Below are 20,000 nucleotides of genomic sequence, written 5' to 3' on the forward strand. Positions count from 1 at the left end.
AAATGTTGAATGGATCGATAGAATCATTCTTTGCATCAGTAAGACGTTCTGCGTTCTTCACCATGTAATCAATGCTGGGTGGAGTGTCGACGACGCCCGGCCATTTGGGCACAAAACGGGATCTCAGCAATTTCCAGGTTCTGCAACGGTCCGCTCGGCTATACCTGCCGTACTACTGCGAGGGTTACAAAACAACCAACGCAGCAATACCACAGGGGAAAAACAAACTCGTCGGGCTTCTCCTTGGGACAGACCTAGGAAACGTCGTCCAAACTATCCATGCCTCATCAGCATGGAAAAGCCAACTTACCAGGCGGGTGTTTTCAGGCACCCTTTTGAGTGGCAGCTCCACATAACAAATGTGGTAAATTAGGTTTCTTTTAAAGCTTTTTTACTTACGTTTTCTTTCCCACACGCTTTCCGTGGGAGAACGGCTTTGTTGTTCCCAATCCAGCGTACCATATTTGTTATGTGGAGCTGCCACTTAAAGGGGTGCCTAGAAACACCCACTTGGTATTTAATATGTTTAAGGCGGATGGCAGTCCCCCGGTTGGGTGAGTTCAATGGCTGTCAGACATGGAGACTGATCCACCCCACAAAGATGGTTCACCTCAAACGGGGGTCAGCAGCATGCCAAGCTCGCCAGGGAATCGAACCCCGCACCTACAAATATAAAACAGAAATTACAAACGGAAAAACAATGAAGCGAAAAGAACCGCAGGACAAAAACGAAAATGCAAAGGCAAAGGAGGTCATTAGCCGGACCGACTAATTACGCAAGAGCGAGTTCGCCAAAAAAAACGCAAGCAAACAAAGAAACACAACAATAGAAAATCCGCAGCTCAACCTGACCCGTTCATATCCAGAAATTGCAAACAAATTCCGTTTCAAAGTCAAAACCACAGCAGCAAAACTGAAAAATCCAAGGCTCAACCTGACCCGTTCGTATCCAAAAATGGTAAGCCAAATATGTTCCGAAGTCAAAACCATAATAACCATTTGCATCAAATTTTCGGCACGCCAAACTCGCAAAAAGGAAAAAGAATCAGAGATGAACAACAAGGCAATCACCAACGAGAGAAGCAACAACACCACGAGCACCACACCGACGAAAAAAGAAACGGCGACGATGGTCAGAACGAAACCGACGGAAAAAGAAGGGAAGACAGAAACGAACACGGGACTTGACACGCTCGATGACCTCGACAGCCGAGGGACTCTTAACCATGAAACGAAAATCAATGCGAGCACCCCAGATACAGAACTTATAGACATTGAGAAGATAGACAAAAACCCGAGGAACAACACCCAACTCGTCAGCAGAAAAACCAAATAAGACATGACGAAGCAGGGTAGACAGACAGAAAGGAGAAGCCGAAAACATAAAGGACTGAAGCCACGAAAGCACACTAACAGCCAAAGGACAGAAAAAAAAAATGTCTGCAGAGACTCGGATTGGAACAAAAACAAACCGCAGAGAGACCGTAACCAAGAGAAGAAAAGGTGTTCAGCTTTGTAAAGGACGCCCCATGAGAATTAAACTTTCCGTGAAAGATCAACAACAGAGCGGTCTAAATCAAAAAAGAAAACTGACGCTAGTAAAGGGAACCAAACAGAGGAAAAACTTTTTCTAACAATGAGGAGAAACAGCATCTTCAGACAAACGAAACAAGTAGGCAGACTAAGTGGTGATGGAATGAACAGGACAAACTCAATGCCCGAACCAATACCCAAAAAGGAGGCCACAAAGGAACCTTTACACACCCGCCATCGACTGTACAGACTTCACAACCTCGTCTGCTCTCGCAGAAAGCGAATGTACTACAGACTCAAAAAGAATTTTCAACATAGACCCTTGAACTTGTAACAGTTCACGAACTTGAGCCATTGTGACAAATTCATCTTCGTCTTCGGCAATGGCCGCCTGATCTTGCTGGTCTTGTACGGGACTCTCCGGCTTCGAGCTCCCTTGTTTTTTTTTTTCGCCATTTTAAGGATAGAGTTACACAAAAGAAAACGTAGAAAGGCACAGACACAGAAACACAGAAATAGGCCTTTTTCGATATATCATAATTCAGCTTGAAAGAGAGGTTTAAAGGACAAAGACGAAGGAAAGTGGATGATATGTTAATATTTTTCACATTCATTCCAACGTGTTTCTATTGTTTTTGTCCTCTAAACCTCTCTTTCAAACTGAATTATGATATATCCAAAAATGCCTTTTCCTTGGGTAATTGGAAACATGTCCCGGTTGAAAATTGTGAAAATAGAGGATAAATGACTAGTATTTACAAGCTTCGGTCTTTTGCATTTTAAAATGTTTAGCCATGTAAATAGGAGTCATTTTTACTGAGCGAATATTATGGACACAGAGGATAATTGTTTTTAAATTTAGCTAGTTAGTTAGTTTATTGTTTTTGACAGAAATTGTTGGAGCAATGTATTCTGGCCGCGGCACAGTCATTCTGCTCGGAATTTGCGATGGTAAAAACAGCACAGTAAAAAATCGAGATTTGCATAGTATATCAGGCCCAATTCACACGGTACCGTGCGAAAATTTAGACGCATTGCCGTTCAAAAATTTGAACACCCAAATAGGGGACGATTTTTTAGTCTGTAAGGTCGAAAATTTAACCGGCGCGCTGTGAACACCTTGACCGTCTAAATTTTTGCACGGCAAAGGCGTGATTGCATGGTTCGTGGTAACTCAGCTACTATCGTTAGCATTTCTCCTTCTTGACGCGTACGCCATTTTGGATTTTGAAAAGTAGCGCTCTGCGCGTGAATAGATGGTAAAACCACTAACAAATGTTAAACTTTAATCTGGTTCGTCAGTTCCGTGTGCACTGGGCGAAAATGTTGCATGGTTCCGTGAGAACCAAATTGCCGGTCAAAAATTTTAACCTGTAGAAAATTCGTCCGGTACCATATGAATCGGACCTTAAATTCTGATTATTTTACTGGTCGGTCGCTCCATAGTGTGACTATTCACAGCGTAGTCACGGCACCAGCCAACCTGACATGGCGTGCGGATATCGTTTAGTGAGCTCTGTAAGCAAGTGACACTATTATCCCTTTCTTTTGACGTAACCCAGAACACCATTTTGTTAATGAACATCCCAACAGAAGATGTTCAGAAGTTACGCACTGAAGTCACCCTTCGCCACAAATTGCTTGCAATCCTATTACGCACATATAAATAACAATATCTACAGCAGTTTATTATCCTTAGGCTATAGTAGTTGCTAAATATGCGCACCGATTACAACAATGCCTTCTTTGTCCATTTGCCTAAAAGAATTAAAAGTCGTTGTGAATGCCACAATGAAGTTTGTAGGAAACTTTGATAAAGGCCACTTGGCTGGTGACTGAGATACATTTGTATTTCAATGGTGCTGGCCCTCGTTTCCTGGAGTCACTAACCTTTACCCGGCGCTTAGTATTGCATGATTCTATTCAATTTGACTCTCTGCAATTACGAAAACAATACTACAGGGCACATTTCAGCATCATGCCATAACTAAGCTCTCCTTACATCTTAGACAGAAAGACGTTTTCGGCGAAGCAATAAACCCTGCATTGAAGTGTGGTTTTCTGGTCTTGAAAATGTATTACAGGACCGACTTTTCAGAAAAAACGACTAATTTAAGTCTCATTGACGCCTTTTTTATATCTCCCTGTTCAGTGGGTTCAAACCCAGGTTGTTTTCTCGGCAGCTGCTGAAGTGAGATGAACTTTTCATTAGGAATTCGCTTTAGTCGCATGGTTCGTTTTTCTTTCGCCTTCGGGGGACTAACGAGTTCTAATATTTTGCTTTATCTCGGCAACAACCTCCCCTTTGTTTCCACTGAAATCGTTTTAAAAACATTCGATCTGACGAAAGGCTGCTCGCTCCGGGAAAATGAACGCAAGTAAATCCACTTAAACGCTTTGAAACCGTAATTTCAAAGCCTATTTCAGTCATTTCGAACCTTCTTAACTGCATTTTTCGCATCAGTGTCTAAATTCGTCTCAGACTTGAAAAGTTCATTGTGTAGTAATGATTCAAAAGAGGAGTAGAACTAAAAGGTCCTGTTGTGAGGTTTACCAATGACTTTCATCTGAATTTTATAAATCTAGCGTTCGAGTTGTCGTCCGTCGAAATTCCAGAGAATGAAGATCTTCCGACATAGACTGGGAGCAACTATTAAAATCTCTTCATGTTCTGAGGAAATGAGTGTATTCATGGGAACTTGATCAGTCGAACATGAACGTTGGTAAGTGAATATTAATTGTTTATGACATTATTCCGTTTAGTTTGACTGTGGATATCTTACCAGACCCACTAAAAGAAATATTATTACATTCAACTCGGACCTCTATTTAAGACGTGTTAATTTTGATATAATATAATATTTGTTATAACATCACATACTTTTCAAAGTTCCGATTCTACTCGCAATGAGGGTACCCTGTAATTGAGCTGACCCCGTCTGATGTCTTTTTTTTTTGTCTTCTTCTTTGTCCTTCTATTTTAATGCAATGAAGGTTACCGCGTGATGCAGGTTTCCCTGGTAAGGAAATCTCGTGCGCGGATGCATCTTCAGAAAAGGTACAGAAATGTGGAAATAATTACTGAAGAAAGAAGAAATTTTTGTGATCCTCAAGAATGTAATAGAATTTAGTCACTTGCATTTAAATACAGAAGAGTATAAAAGAGATCTCTCGTTTGACGCGTAGGTTTTTGGACAAGCAGTCAGCAAATATTAGTTGTTGAATTTGGTTGGCACATTAAGCCATAAACAAAACGGACTGAAAAACATTTAGATTTCTATAACTGCAAGCTCCTAAAAGCTGCAGGTGTCATGCGAAAACAGTCATAAGAATCAGGAGAGCAATGCAAGACATCACACCTGCTTGCCAGAGTAGCCCATTCACATAAAGTTATATTTCGAAACAGTTCGCAAATAACAATATATTGGACGTGTTGCTCGGGCAATATTTGACGGAAAGTCAAAGATGGAAATGGAATAATAAAATCCTGTAAAGCAACTCGAAAAACACGCTTTGTTCTTAACAAGTGTCAAAAAATATTGCATAAATTGAAAAATATATATGTATGCATCTGAATTTTAATACCCGGAACACGAAACTAAGATCGATGGGTTGAAATCGTTGTTATTGCTGTCGGCAAATCGCCCTTGACAGTTTTTGAAACAAAATAAAGATGGAATCCGATCCGTGAAACTAAGGCTTCATGTGACTGATGTTTCGGCCATCCTTTAAAGGGGTTAATAACCACTCGTTTTTTAAATTATGTGCAAACAGCCCAGCTGATTATGCCGCTATCCTCTGAAATAAGGATATATATATAAATTGAATCCCGATCTTTTTTGTGCGTCAAACAAAAGGCCTTTTTATGAAGGAGAACATCGCCGGGTAATATTTATCAAAGTGCTATTTTGTGATTAAAATAATAATATCGCAACCAGTTGTCTAAGCGACAAAAGTGCCGACAGATTTCCCGCCAACTGCTTATGGTTGAAAAGGCCCGCTCAAAGTCGGACGCTCTCAGAAGCCACAAATACAGCATTTATCAACCAGATCCAATTACCTGTGTGCAAGATGCTTAAAACTCAACAGCTAGAGAAACTTCAGTTGGTACTTCGACTGTGATCTACTAAGGAATGCAGTTTGGATTCGTCACTCTGTGAATAACTGCAAAAACTGTGCTTTCCGGGAGAATCTTGCTGACCGCTCAGTTTACGACGGGAAGTAGCAAAACAGTGAGGTAAGTATTCCCTGGCTTCCCTTCGCAAATTCTGCCTTCCCTTTTATCATTCCTTTACCAGGTTTACCCCTTTCTTGTGCTTTTCTTAAAGCGTCAGCAACTGTGTATGAAAAAAAAAATGGTTCGAAGTGTTCACAAAATGTCCTACTAAGGCAAGTTTAACTTTTAGACGAACAGAACTTAACTTTTTGAAAAAAAAAAATTATCTCAAGATACTCTACATTCCAATGTGGCTTCTTTTCCCTTACATTTTTGAAAAAAACGCCAGTAAGACAAAGGAAAGTTGATTTCGCCATCTTAAGCAAAAAATAAAAAATAAAAAAACAGAGGAAACAAGCGGTACCTCTGAGGTTTTTGGTTCAAAACTACTGAGCAATTACAACGGAAAGTAGACATTTCAGGTATTTAGAAAAAATTCTCTAACATTCGGTCCAGAATTTTCGTCCGAGAAATATAAGGGAAAGATTTACGTTAGAGTTTTCGTTGTAGCACTTAAGCCAAACACAGTTCAGTTTGAAAATATAGACCATGTTATCAAAATTTATGTAAAATAGGTCCACGGCTAATATGGTTTTGAAACTATTCATCCCGAGCTAGGCATAACCACATACTGTGCGATGAAGTCCCAGTTGTACAAAAGATGGACAACGCTATCCACTGGGATAAATCACTATCCATCGGATGGTGCAAGTAGTTTCGCTATGACTTATCCACTGTATAGTGATTTACCCGACAGATAGCGCTATCCATCGTATCCATCGTTTGAACAAGTGGGGCCAGAACTTTAAGATATATGTGATCGACTGAGAGCAGATATGTCAATCTGAACTAATTTCGACATCTTTTGAGAGAAGCCCGTGAAAATTGAGCTCGTCAATTATTTCTTTTAATTTATAGTTCCTAGTGGTCCAATAGTCCTCATGTCATACCTATTGACCACGGGATTCTCTTGAGAGCATTGAGATAAAGGATGATAGGTCACGTTAGTAAGATGGGGTACTCCATTAAAATAATTGAAATTTTCAAGGCTCATGTAAAAACAAACGCAAACAACGGTTTTCTGTACGTAGAATCAGAAATTAATAACGAAGTATGCCTATTTGATGTAACAATGTACGGAATATTTTGTTGTAAAAGGTTATCTTATAATCGATTCCTTTGTTTGCCATGCCAAAAAAAAGCGCTGTGCTTATACTTTTCTCGTTGAAGAAAAGGAGGGGCGACCTTTCAGTAAATTGAAAAACTAGGAATGACAAATTATGCAGTCTAAATTTCACTCTCACGGAACTAAAACCCTTGAATGTAAATATGTGCTGTAAGCAAAGCCGCTATCACTTGCTCAGCCTTCATGAAAATTTAAGAAGTCGGCATCCTTTTCTTCTGTCAAAACAAAATGATTGACTACATCAAGGTGCGGTTTCTACGCCCGCCAACACATATTCCTTTGACTTTCGGCGTCTTTCTTTTCCACTTATCTTTTTTTAAATGTTCAGCTGTGTCAAGAGTCGGACTTTTATTAACAAACATTTTCAGGAGAAAAAGTCAGTGAGTTGTGGATGATTTTGTCAAGTCAAAAAATGCTATGCTTCGTGGTTTTCTCCTTGCCTTCATTTCAATACAACTCCTAAACTTATAAAACGGTTTAATGCATACGCCATATCAGATAAGTCAGAGAAGCCGCTTTTAACTGATAACAAATATTCACTGCTAATTTTTGCAAAGATGTATTCATTACTATAGCAGGTGGTTTTTGTTTTAGTATTAATGTATATGTTGCAGTTAATATTTCGTTCCAGTTAATTTTTTTTAACTAGGTTTTTTTTTCAACTGTTTAAAAAAGGGAGTTTCCTTTTTTAGGGTTGTAGTTAAAAAACAGGGGCTTGGTTTTTTTAGGGGGTATGAAAAAAGAACGAAATTCTCCTCTTCTCCGTCCTACTTGTCCTACCCATCCCTCATCTTCCCCTATTGTCCCTATCCAGCCCCACCCTTTCTTCACAGACCTGTTCCCCCTTACCTTCCAGTTACCTTACCCCTTGAATATCCCTTAACCCCACCCCCTCATCAGCACTCTTCACAGACAATTCTTACTTATCAAGACTTTTCTGTTTACTCTCCCGAACTTGAACTTAAACCTGCTGCCCACTTTCTTATCCACTTGACCACACAAGCAACTCATGCAAACCTCTCATCATAATTTATAATTAAGTATTTTATTATTCATCCCAGGCCACTCTCGGTCCAAACTTTGATTTATTTACAGCAGAGCCATGCACGTGTTGTAAAATGGTGGAATCACGCCAATGCAATAGCGTAAATGGAATCGATTTCTATGGAGAAATACAGGAATTGAAAAGACTCGCAAATAAATTGTTATTCAAAGGATGATTTTTACAGGAAGGCCAAACATTTCTTGAACAAAAAACAGAGAATAGACTCAGCCCTTCAGGAAACGAAGATCAATCTGAGCTGAAACAATTGCAAACTGGGAACATCAGACAATAATTCAAAAGAAATGGGCTTACAGCAACAGCGAACATCGAGAAAGTGGCTCCAAACGGGAACTGTTTCAAATCTTGTCCCAAGTACACAGTTGCATTTCTCACAGAGGAAACGTGTGAAAAAGTGGCTTCAAGAAATTGTGCAGAAATCAGCCAGCAAGTTGTTAACACACGTGTTAAAATGTGCTTATTCCATGCTAATCCTTAGAAAGTGCCCACCAACCAATGGCAGCTCCAACCTTCCTACCTTTGATAGAGATCGACTGAATGGTAAAAGGTCACCCTTGTACCCCAACAGTAGTTGCTTTTAGGAAAAGTAACTGATATCGAAAAACAGTCTGCTTGAGTAGTGACCAAGTTTAATTTGGAACACTCCATTATTTCTCCCACAAGATTAGATCTGTGCTGCATGTAAACAGGCCATTTTGCAAAATGAGTAAACAAATTTTCTTTCAAGATAAATTGAAGTTTATTCATATTGTAACAGTACAAAATAATAATACCATTGTCACGTTATTGTAAATAAATGTAGTTACTTTCCGGTAGTATACTGCTCTCGTTAATTGAAAATCTGAGAGAGAAATATTTATCAATCTTGTATTAAACAAGTTATATTTCCAAAGGAATCATAAAAAAATATCACTGTTTTTTCATTACAAAAAGTAGTCTTACTACGTAAAAGGGTTTAGCTCTGACGAAGGGCTAACAATCAAAATGCCAGCTTTCAAATTTTTTCACAGTGGTCAATTTACGATATCAACTCACTTGATAAACCCTTTCCAGAGAGAGGGGTTCAAGTAACGGGGGATAGATCCGTGAAGAAAGGGTGGGGTAGGAGAGGGACAATGGGGGAAGATGAGGGATGGGTAGGACAAGTACGACGGAGAAGAGGAGAATTTCGTTCTTTTTTCATACTCCCTAAAAAAACAAGCCCCTTTTTTTAACTACACCCCTAAAAAAAGGAAAATCCCTTTTTTAGACAGTTGATTAAAAAAAGCCTAGTTAAAAACATTACCTAGTTAAAAAAATAATTTCCTAGTTAAAAAAAAATGAAATGAACCGAAAAATTAACTGCAACATATGCGAATAGCAGTACAACTTGCCTAATAATAGTTATCCTTGAAGAATTATTCTTTATATTAAACAGTTTGATTGAAAAAAACTATCATCATCAAACTATCTCTTTTTCTGTTATTTCATATTTTGGCCAACGAGCGAAATGTATGCGAATCAAGTCAACAAAATCATCTTATTTGTAACGTGATATTTGTTGATAGAACGCTAATCTCATGCAGTTCAGCGCTTCCAAGGTTCTTCCTCACTTTAAGCCCCGCCGTCTTTAAATCTTCAAAAAATAAACACTTCTATTACTGAATAACCTCGCTCCCGGCCCACTTCAAGAATGCAAACTCTTTTGTCTCGCCGCCTTCCTCAGTCCCACTACACAGGATACGTCCTTGGTAGGAAGAGGGAACAAACGCTTGACAGAAGGATTAAACGTAGAAATTTCATTCAATTAATTTTACAATGCTTGAAGCGTGGGGAACATTTGCAAGTCAGTACTCTGAACACCAGAAGAATGTCAGACGTTCTGTATCAATCATATGCATGTCCATTTGTGTGTGCCCTATTTGAATATGATCTGTTATCTCAGTTCCAGCAACGGCGCCTATGAGGCGTTTGGAAGGAGAGTGACATGCCTAGCGCAGAGAATTCAAACTATTCCATAAGAAGCTATGACAAACGGAAGTAGAATTATCAGAGCGTTAATCTTGTCTTTGACATAAGATTAGCTCAAAAATAGCAGTAGAACGATTTCCTGGCCCCTTGACCCACATGTACGTAAATGATGGCCAGTGATGCTGGGGAATGAGGGCTAATACTTTTGACTGCAAAGATCTTTGGATGCCGAAAAATGCGTAAAGCTAATTATAAGCCCAAGTGACCTAAGGGACTTAAATTGAGGAATTAAATGCAAAAACGCTCATGTCGAGTGTCGGTTAAGAACAAATCACAGTTTTGGGTTTTATAGAAATAAGGCGAGACATGTAAAGAGCGTTTAAGAGTCTTTTCTTTTTCAACTAAGTTCCCAGTCTGTTCCTGTTTCTTTACCGCTTGGCTAGAAAGAGCTTGAATTCCACAGAAACTGAAAGACTGCGCTATAAAGTGTAATACAGCAGCATAATATGGTTCAACTTTAATAATCTTCGAACAGTTATCCTACCAGTCTACTTTATTTTCTTCACAGACCATTATGGGATCAAAGGGCTCCAAAGAGGAACGAACTTTTTCCCCTGGTAAGTTCTCATAGCTCAAATTCAAAATGTAATGAAACAAGCTGTACATGGTTCCAACAGCTATCATGCCATAACGCATGGAGACAATCATTGGCAGCTTGGGTAAATAGATCGACATGAATCTGGCTTGTTATCGTTACGATCGTACGGCATACGCAGCGGGTTGATTTTCACAATTGTGACACTTCTTTTATTCTCTGTTATTTCATATTTTGGCCAACGAGTAACTGAGAAATACGCGAATGAAATCAACAAAATCATCATATTTTTATCGTCACGTGATATTTGTTGATGGAACGCTATCTCGTGCAGTTCAGACCTTCCAAGGTCACCCGCCTTATCATGGCCTAAAAGTTTTTAAATACGTTTTAAATTGTCCTTCTTTAGTCTCAAATGTTTTCGTTCTTTGACTTGCACTGCATAATTTAAAAGTATCAAAAGTTAATTTTAATCAGAAAATGTAAAAATGGGCATGCACTGAGTAACATTTGAACCGTGAGTCGTGTTCATCTTACAGATCACGACCCCGTCAATAACATAGCACACTCTTGTTCTTTGGGACTCAAAATGACGGTTCCAATTGCCCTGTCCCCTTGTTAATTTCTCCGAAAAAGGAAACATACTCTAAGAGGACATTTCTATGTATTTCGTGGCAACATGAAGAGGAATGACATACATACCGAAAAGGCTCGAGTAAAAGGTCATATAGTTTTTCCACGAGTTAAATGCAATCTCCTATCAATGTTGAATTTGTACAATATCGAGGATATCAATGATTTTGTAACAATGTCTTTCTTTCGGTTTTATCATCACCAGTCCTGGTTCTGCAGAGAGTTAGTGGGGAACAATGCAGGCTACGAAAGCAAATTGTAACTGGGACAAAAAAGACTGAGAATGCTCCCAGAAAACTACGATTTTGGTCGCGTTTGTTTTGAGCTTTTCGCTTTGTAGTTATTTTTTCCTTTTAAAGAGCGAATGTTGAGCTTATTTTTGAAGGTTTTTTCATGTTGCCTGAATTTTAAAGACCTGCCACTAATCACGCCAAAATAAAAGATCTCCAGAAAGACGTCCTTATCCACAAAAGCTGGAGCCATACTTTGAGTGCTAGCCTGAATATTACTGTGCCCTGATCTGCCTGACTGAGTCCAAATGTGATCCCAAAGCCCACGAACTTTTGACATCAATCAGTGAACTTAGCGCAATAAATACCCCACAGGGTACTGCTAGTCGCGAGAAAGTTGCTGAAGCTACTCCACAGACCGGGCATTCTTACACTGACCGCGCCTCGTAACTTTATCGTTCCTGAATGTACCTTTTAAGAAATATAATAGATTTACGACTAAAAAATTGCGTATTAATTCTCCCGAAGTGGTACCGCTGACACCATCAATCTCTAAGTCATGTACTGCTCCAGCTTCTTGCATCGTCCATCTAGCACACTTCGGGAGTCTACGTTCACACTCATTTGACAATGGGCTTTTAATGATAGCTCCCCAGTTACGGACATATGTTGTGGTTTAATCTCAGTTTACGGTGATGAGGATTATGCACTTGTTCAGTTGAAACAGTTAGCATTCCAGGAGGAGTATGACAACTGCAGACCGCACACTGCCTACAAATAGCGCTGATCATGAAATAGTATGTAAGTCTAAGCACCATTTCAAATAGCTTTGATAAACAGTATTTAAGTCTAAGCACCCATTTTAAAATAGTTAGCTTTCAGTAAGCCTGCAGTCTACAGTCTGTTAGTGACAACCACCGCATTCCAGGTAAGGGATTCGCACTCATTGTAGTGATTGGAGTAATCTTTTATTTGCAGTGTTAAGTGTAAAATAACCTTTGTCTTAGTTATTAGGTTAAGAATATTGGTTCATGGTTATGAGAAGTAAAACATTCTTTCACATGTATGATAAAGGGGTTTAGTTTGTAAAGAAATTCTGGTGTGGTGGCCGTGGAGAAGTAAAATAAAGAAAAGTGCTTATCAAGTGAGATGAGACGGTAAAGTGACCACTGTAAAGAAATTTGAAAGCTGGCGTTTTGAGGGCCGGTTTACCATTTGTTACCCTGCGAGCACAGTCTCTTTAGATCTTCCAAGATACGTCGGGAAGAGGAAAGAAGACTCTGCCGGCCGCCTCCACATTCTTTGATTTGCCACTCATCCAAAGAAATGGATGAGTCAGTCCAGTTTTGACCAATCGCGACCCCAGAGCTCTGACTGAGGGAGAGAAGAGCTCTGGGGAACCCTGAAACAAAGTGCCTTCTCATTGGTTTTCGTGAATAACAATCAAAAGCGTCTCTAATTGGTGCATTCATCTTAGCAGGAGTAGTGAGCAGGCGCCGTAAGGTTCAAATAGCCAATTTTTGGTGATAAAAACCGTACGGCGCATGTTCTCCTACATAGGGTTTCCCAGAGCCTTGGGTCTATCCGAGGCTCTGGTGACGAGAATGAGTTTCGACTTGTCCAACCTGTTTTCGTAATTTTTGCGCATGATCAATCGCCAAGTGTCATCGATATTTTTTGAAATTAACAACCTCGTGGCTATTTTAAACTAAATTCCTATGAGTATTTCTGCCAGAAACCTATATATTTTTCAGTAAAAAATGAAGTGGCGGCCATATTGTCCCGGGAGACCAAAAAAGCTTTGTTTTACCACGCCAAGCCTTACCTCCAAAACAAAGCTGTTTTGGTCTCCCGGGACAATATGGCCGCCGTATGACAATGGCGAATGTAGAGTTTCCACTGAAATGATTCCCTGGTTGTCGTGTGTTTGCCAGTGGTTAGTGGTCACGCGTGATTGACACCGAATATAAATTTGAATTTTTAACGCATGTTCAAAACGAAACGTGGAAGTGGCCGGCAGAGTCTTCTTTCTTCTTCCCGACTCTCTACGAAGATTGAAAGAGACTCGCAGGGTAACCCTTTGTCAGAGCTAAAAACCCTTTTCTGTCTTTCACATTTAGGGCTACTTTTCACAATGAAAAAACAGTGATATTCTTTAATGATTCCTTTGGCAATATACTGGTAACTAGTTTAATACAAGATTCATACATACTAGTATTTGTCTCCCAGATTTGCAATCAAATAGAGCACTATCAGTAGAGCGTTTTCACTCACGTGACTAGCAGACATACTGGATTTCTAAAACAATAGAAAGTATTTGCATAAAAATAGAGTTCGATTCCCGGAGGAATAGTTTTGGTACACCATCATGGCCGCCATATCGCCATTTCTTTGTTTTGCAACACCAACATGGCTGCCATGACGTCATGTGAAAAGAACTACATGTACTTTACAATGGTATTATTTGTACTGTTACAATATTAATAAATTTCAATTTTTCTTGAAAGGAAATTACTCATTTTGCAATATGGCCTGTTTTCAAGCTGATGTAAAGGAAATTTCGTAGGAATAATGTAAAGTAACATTACTAGCACTGCACAGATTTAATCTCGTAGGAGAAATACGTGATTGGATTTTTCCAAACTAGGTCGCTACTTTAGCATTTATATAGGGGATATTAAATGATCGCGCGGAGATACGGAATTTCTTTCCGAGTGTCGAAATATTTTCAACACGGGAAGAGAAATTTCGTATCTCCAAGCGGCCACGTAATATTCTATTTATTAAATAACCACCAGTGAAATGCTAAATAATTTCACGAAAGGCATCGAAAGGCACGATTTTTATATGTAACCACAATCAACAGTGGTGTTTTCACTCACGTAATTGTGTCCTTCATGACAAATTCGAATGTTTACTTGGGACAAGACTTAAAACAGTTCCACTTTTGGACCTACTTTCTTGTTGTTTCCTGCCGGTGAAGACGGTTTGCAGTTGCTGTAAACTTCTAGTTATCATCTACTGTTCTCATGTTCTTAATTGTTTCGGCTCAGATCGATCCTCGTTTCTTGAAAGCCCGAGTTGCCTCTTTGTTTTTTCTTTCAAGAAATGTTTGGCCTTGTTGTAAAAATTATCTTCTGAAAAATAATTTTTTTCTGCTCAAATCTTTTGTCCTTTAGGTGGCTTTTCGAGCCCAGGCGGATCCAACAAATAACCCAAACTAAGGAAAAAGTTCTTCCTTTGTAATTACATGTCCGAGTCACAGATCGATAAAGGCTATAAACCGTCTCACAATAGCCTTCACCTAACAAGGACGAAAATTTCTGTCCAAAGTAAAGTGAGACAGATGCCTTCGGTGGAAGTGTGGAGTTCTGGTAATAGAAGCAATTAATTCCTCCCACGTTGACGATGAGAACGAGGATGATCGATGAAGATCATGATGATACTGCCCGTGATAATGATGATGATGATGACTGCAGCGTTTCTGTATTGCCCGAACCAGGAGAGGTATCTTCGTCATATATTCCAGATGATGGTCCAGATTGGAATAATTCCTCAGAGTCGATGCCATATCTGGATCATCTTTCAAGACTAAATTTCATATTTTTGCGTTTGCCAGGTTCATTTTGCTTGGTTTTCTTTTCTTTCCTTCATACTTTAGCCTGATTTTATCCTTTGTTTTTAAACCGTCTTTGATATCTCAATATTTTGCCTATTACCTTTGGGCAACAGGCAAGCAAATTCTCCGAAAAAACTGCTAACAACATCGTTAACAGTTATCTTTTGGTGACACTGAGTGTACATGTTCAAATGTTTCTAACAGAAGTGTTTACTAATGACTTCCTCTCATGTTCCGTTTTTAAATTTGAAAGAACTTTGTACTAGGAAACAAAATCAATTACAATGTGTTTTAGAAAACAGATATGCCTTGTAGACTTTTTGTAAAACAGTACTCCATGTTTACATGTGTAATTTATACCTAAAACGGGTACAGTTGGCTCAAATAAAGAGAAATGTGATTTTAAAGACTTGAGGTAAGTACTTACAGAATACCTCCCCTCAAAGGCATTTTTCAAAAAGAGGCCCTCCCCAAAGTGAGGCTAAAATAATTATGACCCTCCCCCCAAACATAGTATCCCTACCCCTCCCCCTCCCTTCGCTAAGTGTCTTCATGTCCGTAGTCTCTAAAAGTTGTAAGTTGGCGATGTTGGACTGTACTTCGAGCTACGATCGGGTATAATGGACTTTTTACCCTTCAAGGAGAACTCTTCAGTTCCCTCCCCCTATCAATGATGGATTGCAAAAAATTGACGCAGTCAATGTGACTCGTTCCGAAATAAAAGAAGCAAAAAGATGGGATTTCATCAACTTTGTTTTTTTATCTAAACAAATGCTAGCCTAAGGATAGTTCAAGTCTGAACTTGATCTTTCACCATTACTTGACCTGTTTTTCCCGTGCTTCCGATTGTGTGTCTTCATTTAGTCTATCCATTAACTCTTGTCTATCCAGCAGTTTCCTTTTTATGTCGACCCTAAAGTCATATTTCAGTGTTTTTTTTTAATCATCTTGAAACAGTCCTTATGAGTAAGATCAACATTAAAATCAATCTCTTTTGCTGCACAAAGTCGATCTTAATTCTAGAATAGGCGATGACTTACGTTGCATCATTCATGATGACGTTTTTCATCATTGTAATGTCTGTAATACCAAAAATTCGTTAGTAATTGATGAACGATTTTCCTTGCCACTCAGCTGTGCATTAACAGCTTTGTTCACACTGACCATTTGTAATCCAGCAGCGTCTCCTCGGTTTAACGAACAAAGAAATTTATTATTAACCCTTTTGTCACCTTTTGTTAGGATTATTGACTGTGAAATATTCATTTGATAATAGACCGCGTTCAAAACTATACACCAAATTGTCTCATGAGCCTTAAATACTGACCCAAATGAATTTAATTGAAAACTGTTATCCTTGAAATGGCTTATGCACCCCTCCGTTGTCAATCATGAAAGAAATATCAGTAATTTCTTTTCAGTAGTCTAGTCATTGTCCGGAACCGTCACTATTCCTTACTTTTGCCGGCTACTAAAAGCCGCTTTTTACAAGTTCTTTTGACCGTTAAGCGTTATTGGTTACGGAGACTATTTTATGCCTAGCACCTTGTACAAAAACTTCGTCAATTCCTCGAGATTCTGTCGAGAAGAATTGGCTATTGCCCGTCTTTAGTGCTGCTGCAATAAGTTGATGTCATGAATCTTGGTTGTAGTAAACTTAATTAGCATTGGGTTTTTGATAGTTGTGATCGGTTGCTCTTCCCCGCTTTCGGTTTGGCATTGAAAGGCTATCCTTAAAATAGTACCTGAAATTTATTTTGATCGTTCAAATATCGATCACAATATCAGACTAATGAAAGGATTTTGAAGACAACTTGATAAAAGTTAACTTCTAATGCCTTCGGCTACTGGCCTTTTTTCGCACCCATTCTCCACCGCTTTTAATGCTCAAAAATGTGTGAAATGCTGGCTGGCTTATGAAAATAAATGACTTGTGCCAACATACCTTGCGAATGATTTGTTTAAAAAAAACGTTTTGTCTGTTCATAAAATTGGGATTGTTCTAGAAATTGAGGTGACTGCATTAGTTGCAGATGCCAGTAGCTGCCGCTAATGTCATACACCGAAACTTTTCCAGCGGTACGATAGGGAAGCACCGTTTTAATTAAGCAAAATTTCAAGGAGCGGCGTTTCAGGGAAGCAAATATTTCAAGCTCATCGTCTGCATTTTGTGGGCAAGTCAATCCTGCCATGAAAACGCAATTGTTAAGAGATCCACGCGATTGCTTTAAATGTATTTTTTCCCAAAGGTATCCTGACAGTTATTTTTGCTTTGTTGTACCTCTATATAACTTTTTAACAGATTTGTTTCCAAAAATAGTTACGTTTGGAAAACATAGCACTAACGCTAAATGAACTTTATCGCATTTTTATGACTTGGACCAACTTAGACGGATAAGATAAACTCGTGTCTGTTGCAGTTTCTGATTAGATACTTACTTTTACTATATTTCCAACTGAGCAAACTTTGAGCAAACTACGTCCACTGCTAAATCCATTGCTTTAAATTAGCACTCCATTGTAATTGGCTACTTTTAACGCTAGCCAATCAAATTGCAGGTATCGCCATAATGCTTTGATTAGAACAATCGAATCAATTTTCGGTCGACATTCGTTCAAAGTAAAGAGCCGCTGCCACAGCTTCAAAGAGCGAGGAACCGAGTACTTGAGCATATCTTTATAACTTACAATCGGCTGAAATGTTCTTGCCTAAAAATCGGGAGTAGTGTGGTAGAAAAATGAGATGAAGCGTTCTAGTTATGGGCAAGAAATATAGCAAGCAAGGTAAAGCGCGAAAGCGTTTGTCAGATGGGCTTCGAGTCAATAGCTCAGCTCTTCAACACAAGATGCCGTAATGACATGTTTAATAATACCGCCGTGCCTAGTGGCGGCGTGGAGTTGGATTCTGCAACTATTCTAAATCTCGCTTCTTTTCCTTTTTAGCGTGGGTTTCCAGAGAGGGCCCAGAAGGTTAGTAGAAGCCAACCTTTAGCCAACCTGAAAACTTTGAAAAAGTCATCTTGTTTATTTTTAGGTCCCCTTTGTATGTATCCGCGCCGATCGATGAGTTTTCTTGTCTGTTTTAATTGTTTTTTATTGATCAGGGGACTGCGTAGTGGAGAATGACACTGTGAATGTGGCACTGAATTTGACGGAAGAACCGAAAGAGAGAACTTCATGTACAGCAGACTTCACATACAAAGGATATCCGGTCAATGTGGTGAGTATAAATCACGATTTCTTCGCCAATGAAGTCGGTCTCGATGTACAGTAATTTCGCTGTTAATGAAAGTCGGTGGCAAGGTATAATCGTCGATGGAGATTCGTTCACATTAAAATTTAGCCTTGCGATCTTGGTGATTTTTTTATGTCACTTATGGAATTGATAGCTGGCGGTCTCCAGTGAAGTGATATAACAACAACCGCGCTACCAAAGGTCAGCACGGAATCATCGAGCAGCCTGCTAGCATTTACGATTTGTCATTTTAGGAAATCACTTGTTTTGCTTGAACTCTCTAATTTGTTATTTCAAACATAAAGTTTTACGATCGGTTGGCTCTTTTGTGATTATATTGTGATCAGTGTGCGGAAAGGGAAGAGTTCGCTATGTTGCATGATGACTTGTTTTCAGAACCAAATAAGTCGGTTTTCTAACTCAGCTTCTTATGGTGTTTTGAGGTTCGCCTGATTCAATAATAACGAGGGCAAAAAGTCGCTTTACACTGGCAACGTGGTATTATGGTGTTTAAATCCCAAAAGGCGTAATTCTTTTCTCTCCAATATGATAGATCGCCGTAACACTATGGATGGGTTTTCCGTCTTGCATTATACTATGTAATGACTTCTGATATTATTCTGCTGAGCTTGTTTTCTTAGTAGATTTTCCTTAGGCCACTCAACCCTATGTTTTCGACCTTGTTGACGAAACAGCGACAGGCAAAAGAAGTTTCGACAATCTTTTCTATAAGAGGACCTCTCCTCGGCGCCCCTAGCGTGTCAGTGTTTTTCAGACCTTGCTTGAAACACGGTCTCGAGCAAACTTTGCGTTGAATCTGATACAGGGATCTTAATGTGAAAGAAAATAAATACGACTTATGTGTGTAACATGCTTAAGTGAGTGTATTCTTGCTTCATAAACACGAAATGTTTATGTAAGTATGTCAAGTCTCATTTTTTTTCGTTTTTCGTTATCGCATTGTCGTTTTTTTCTTGTGAAATCCGATGATAATACTTGTTATTCATTACTTTCCATGCGTATAAATTAACGAAATTTAGCTTGCTAGGTAAAGAAAATTAGTCATTAAATTGCATTAACATATTATTCTTGTCGGTTAGTTTTCAAAACATAACTCTAAGGCTGTAATTACAAAACAGCTATTCTGCAATGGAATTACTCCAACTGCATATTCTTGAGTGGCAGCAAAGTAAAGCACTTGATGACGCCATGAGATAGTCTAGCTCTTGAAATTGACGGATTCAACTTTGTCGTATTCTGAAGTTCAGCATAATGATAATATTTTAAAGCGTAACATCGGAGAGATGAAGCCTTTTTGAAGTGACTCGGTAATTTTTATTCTTAAGTCAATGGTTTAATGGCCACTAATATTATTTTTTATGGGCCATGTCAAAGGTAAATTTCATTACTTGTAACATTCTCAAATTTCTTAGCTGAATCCTTTAATTTCTGGTCTGTGTTGTTATTATCAGCTTAACCTTGGCCCATACAAGATAGCAATTTTGCATCAAAGTTCACAGAATGACAAAATTATGAACCGTTATGTGTATAAAGGGATTGTTTCTAATGAATTCAATGATGCACTGTTGAATACATTCTGAGGAAAACTTGCTTTTTATTTCTCCAGCTGCAAGATGTGCCCTCTGCTTCAGAAAAAGATTTCCGCAAAGAGTATTCATACTTTGATTATCCTATCGAAGGTGTGTGTGATACTGATAACTTGGGTGGGAAGGTGTATGA

At 38.9% G+C, this 20,000-nt stretch overlaps 1 protein-coding gene across 4 annotated transcripts in view; it reads left to right on the forward strand.

Moving 5' to 3' along the window:
- Positions 1–4,064: 4,064 nt before the first annotated feature.
- LOC138018537 (protein naked cuticle homolog 2-like) overlaps positions 4,065–20,000 on the forward strand; it is a 24,026-nt gene continuing 8,090 nt past the window's right edge. Inside the window, exons 1-5 of one of the 4 annotated variants that reach the window (XM_068865201.1) lie at positions 4,065–4,256; positions 10,517–10,565; positions 17,969–17,995; positions 18,130–18,245; positions 19,888–19,960. In XM_068865201.1, the coding sequence (XP_068721302.1) occupies positions 10,523–10,565; positions 17,969–17,995; positions 18,130–18,245; positions 19,888–19,960 (259 nt within the window). In that variant the 5' untranslated portion in view covers positions 4,065–4,256; positions 10,517–10,522. Of the gene's footprint in view, positions 4,257–5,752; positions 5,771–10,259; positions 10,437–10,516; positions 10,566–17,618; positions 17,810–17,968; positions 17,996–18,129; positions 18,246–19,887; positions 19,961–20,000 lie in introns of those variants that run through there. The other 3 variants (XM_068865202.1, XM_068865205.1, XM_068865206.1) reach the window with 3 other exon arrangements.

Source organism: Montipora capricornis, chromosome 10 (assembly GCF_036669925.1).
Source record: "Montipora capricornis isolate CH-2021 chromosome 10, ASM3666992v2, whole genome shotgun sequence".
In the NCBI taxonomy this organism is placed as follows: domain Eukaryota; kingdom Metazoa; phylum Cnidaria; class Anthozoa; order Scleractinia; family Acroporidae; genus Montipora; species Montipora capricornis.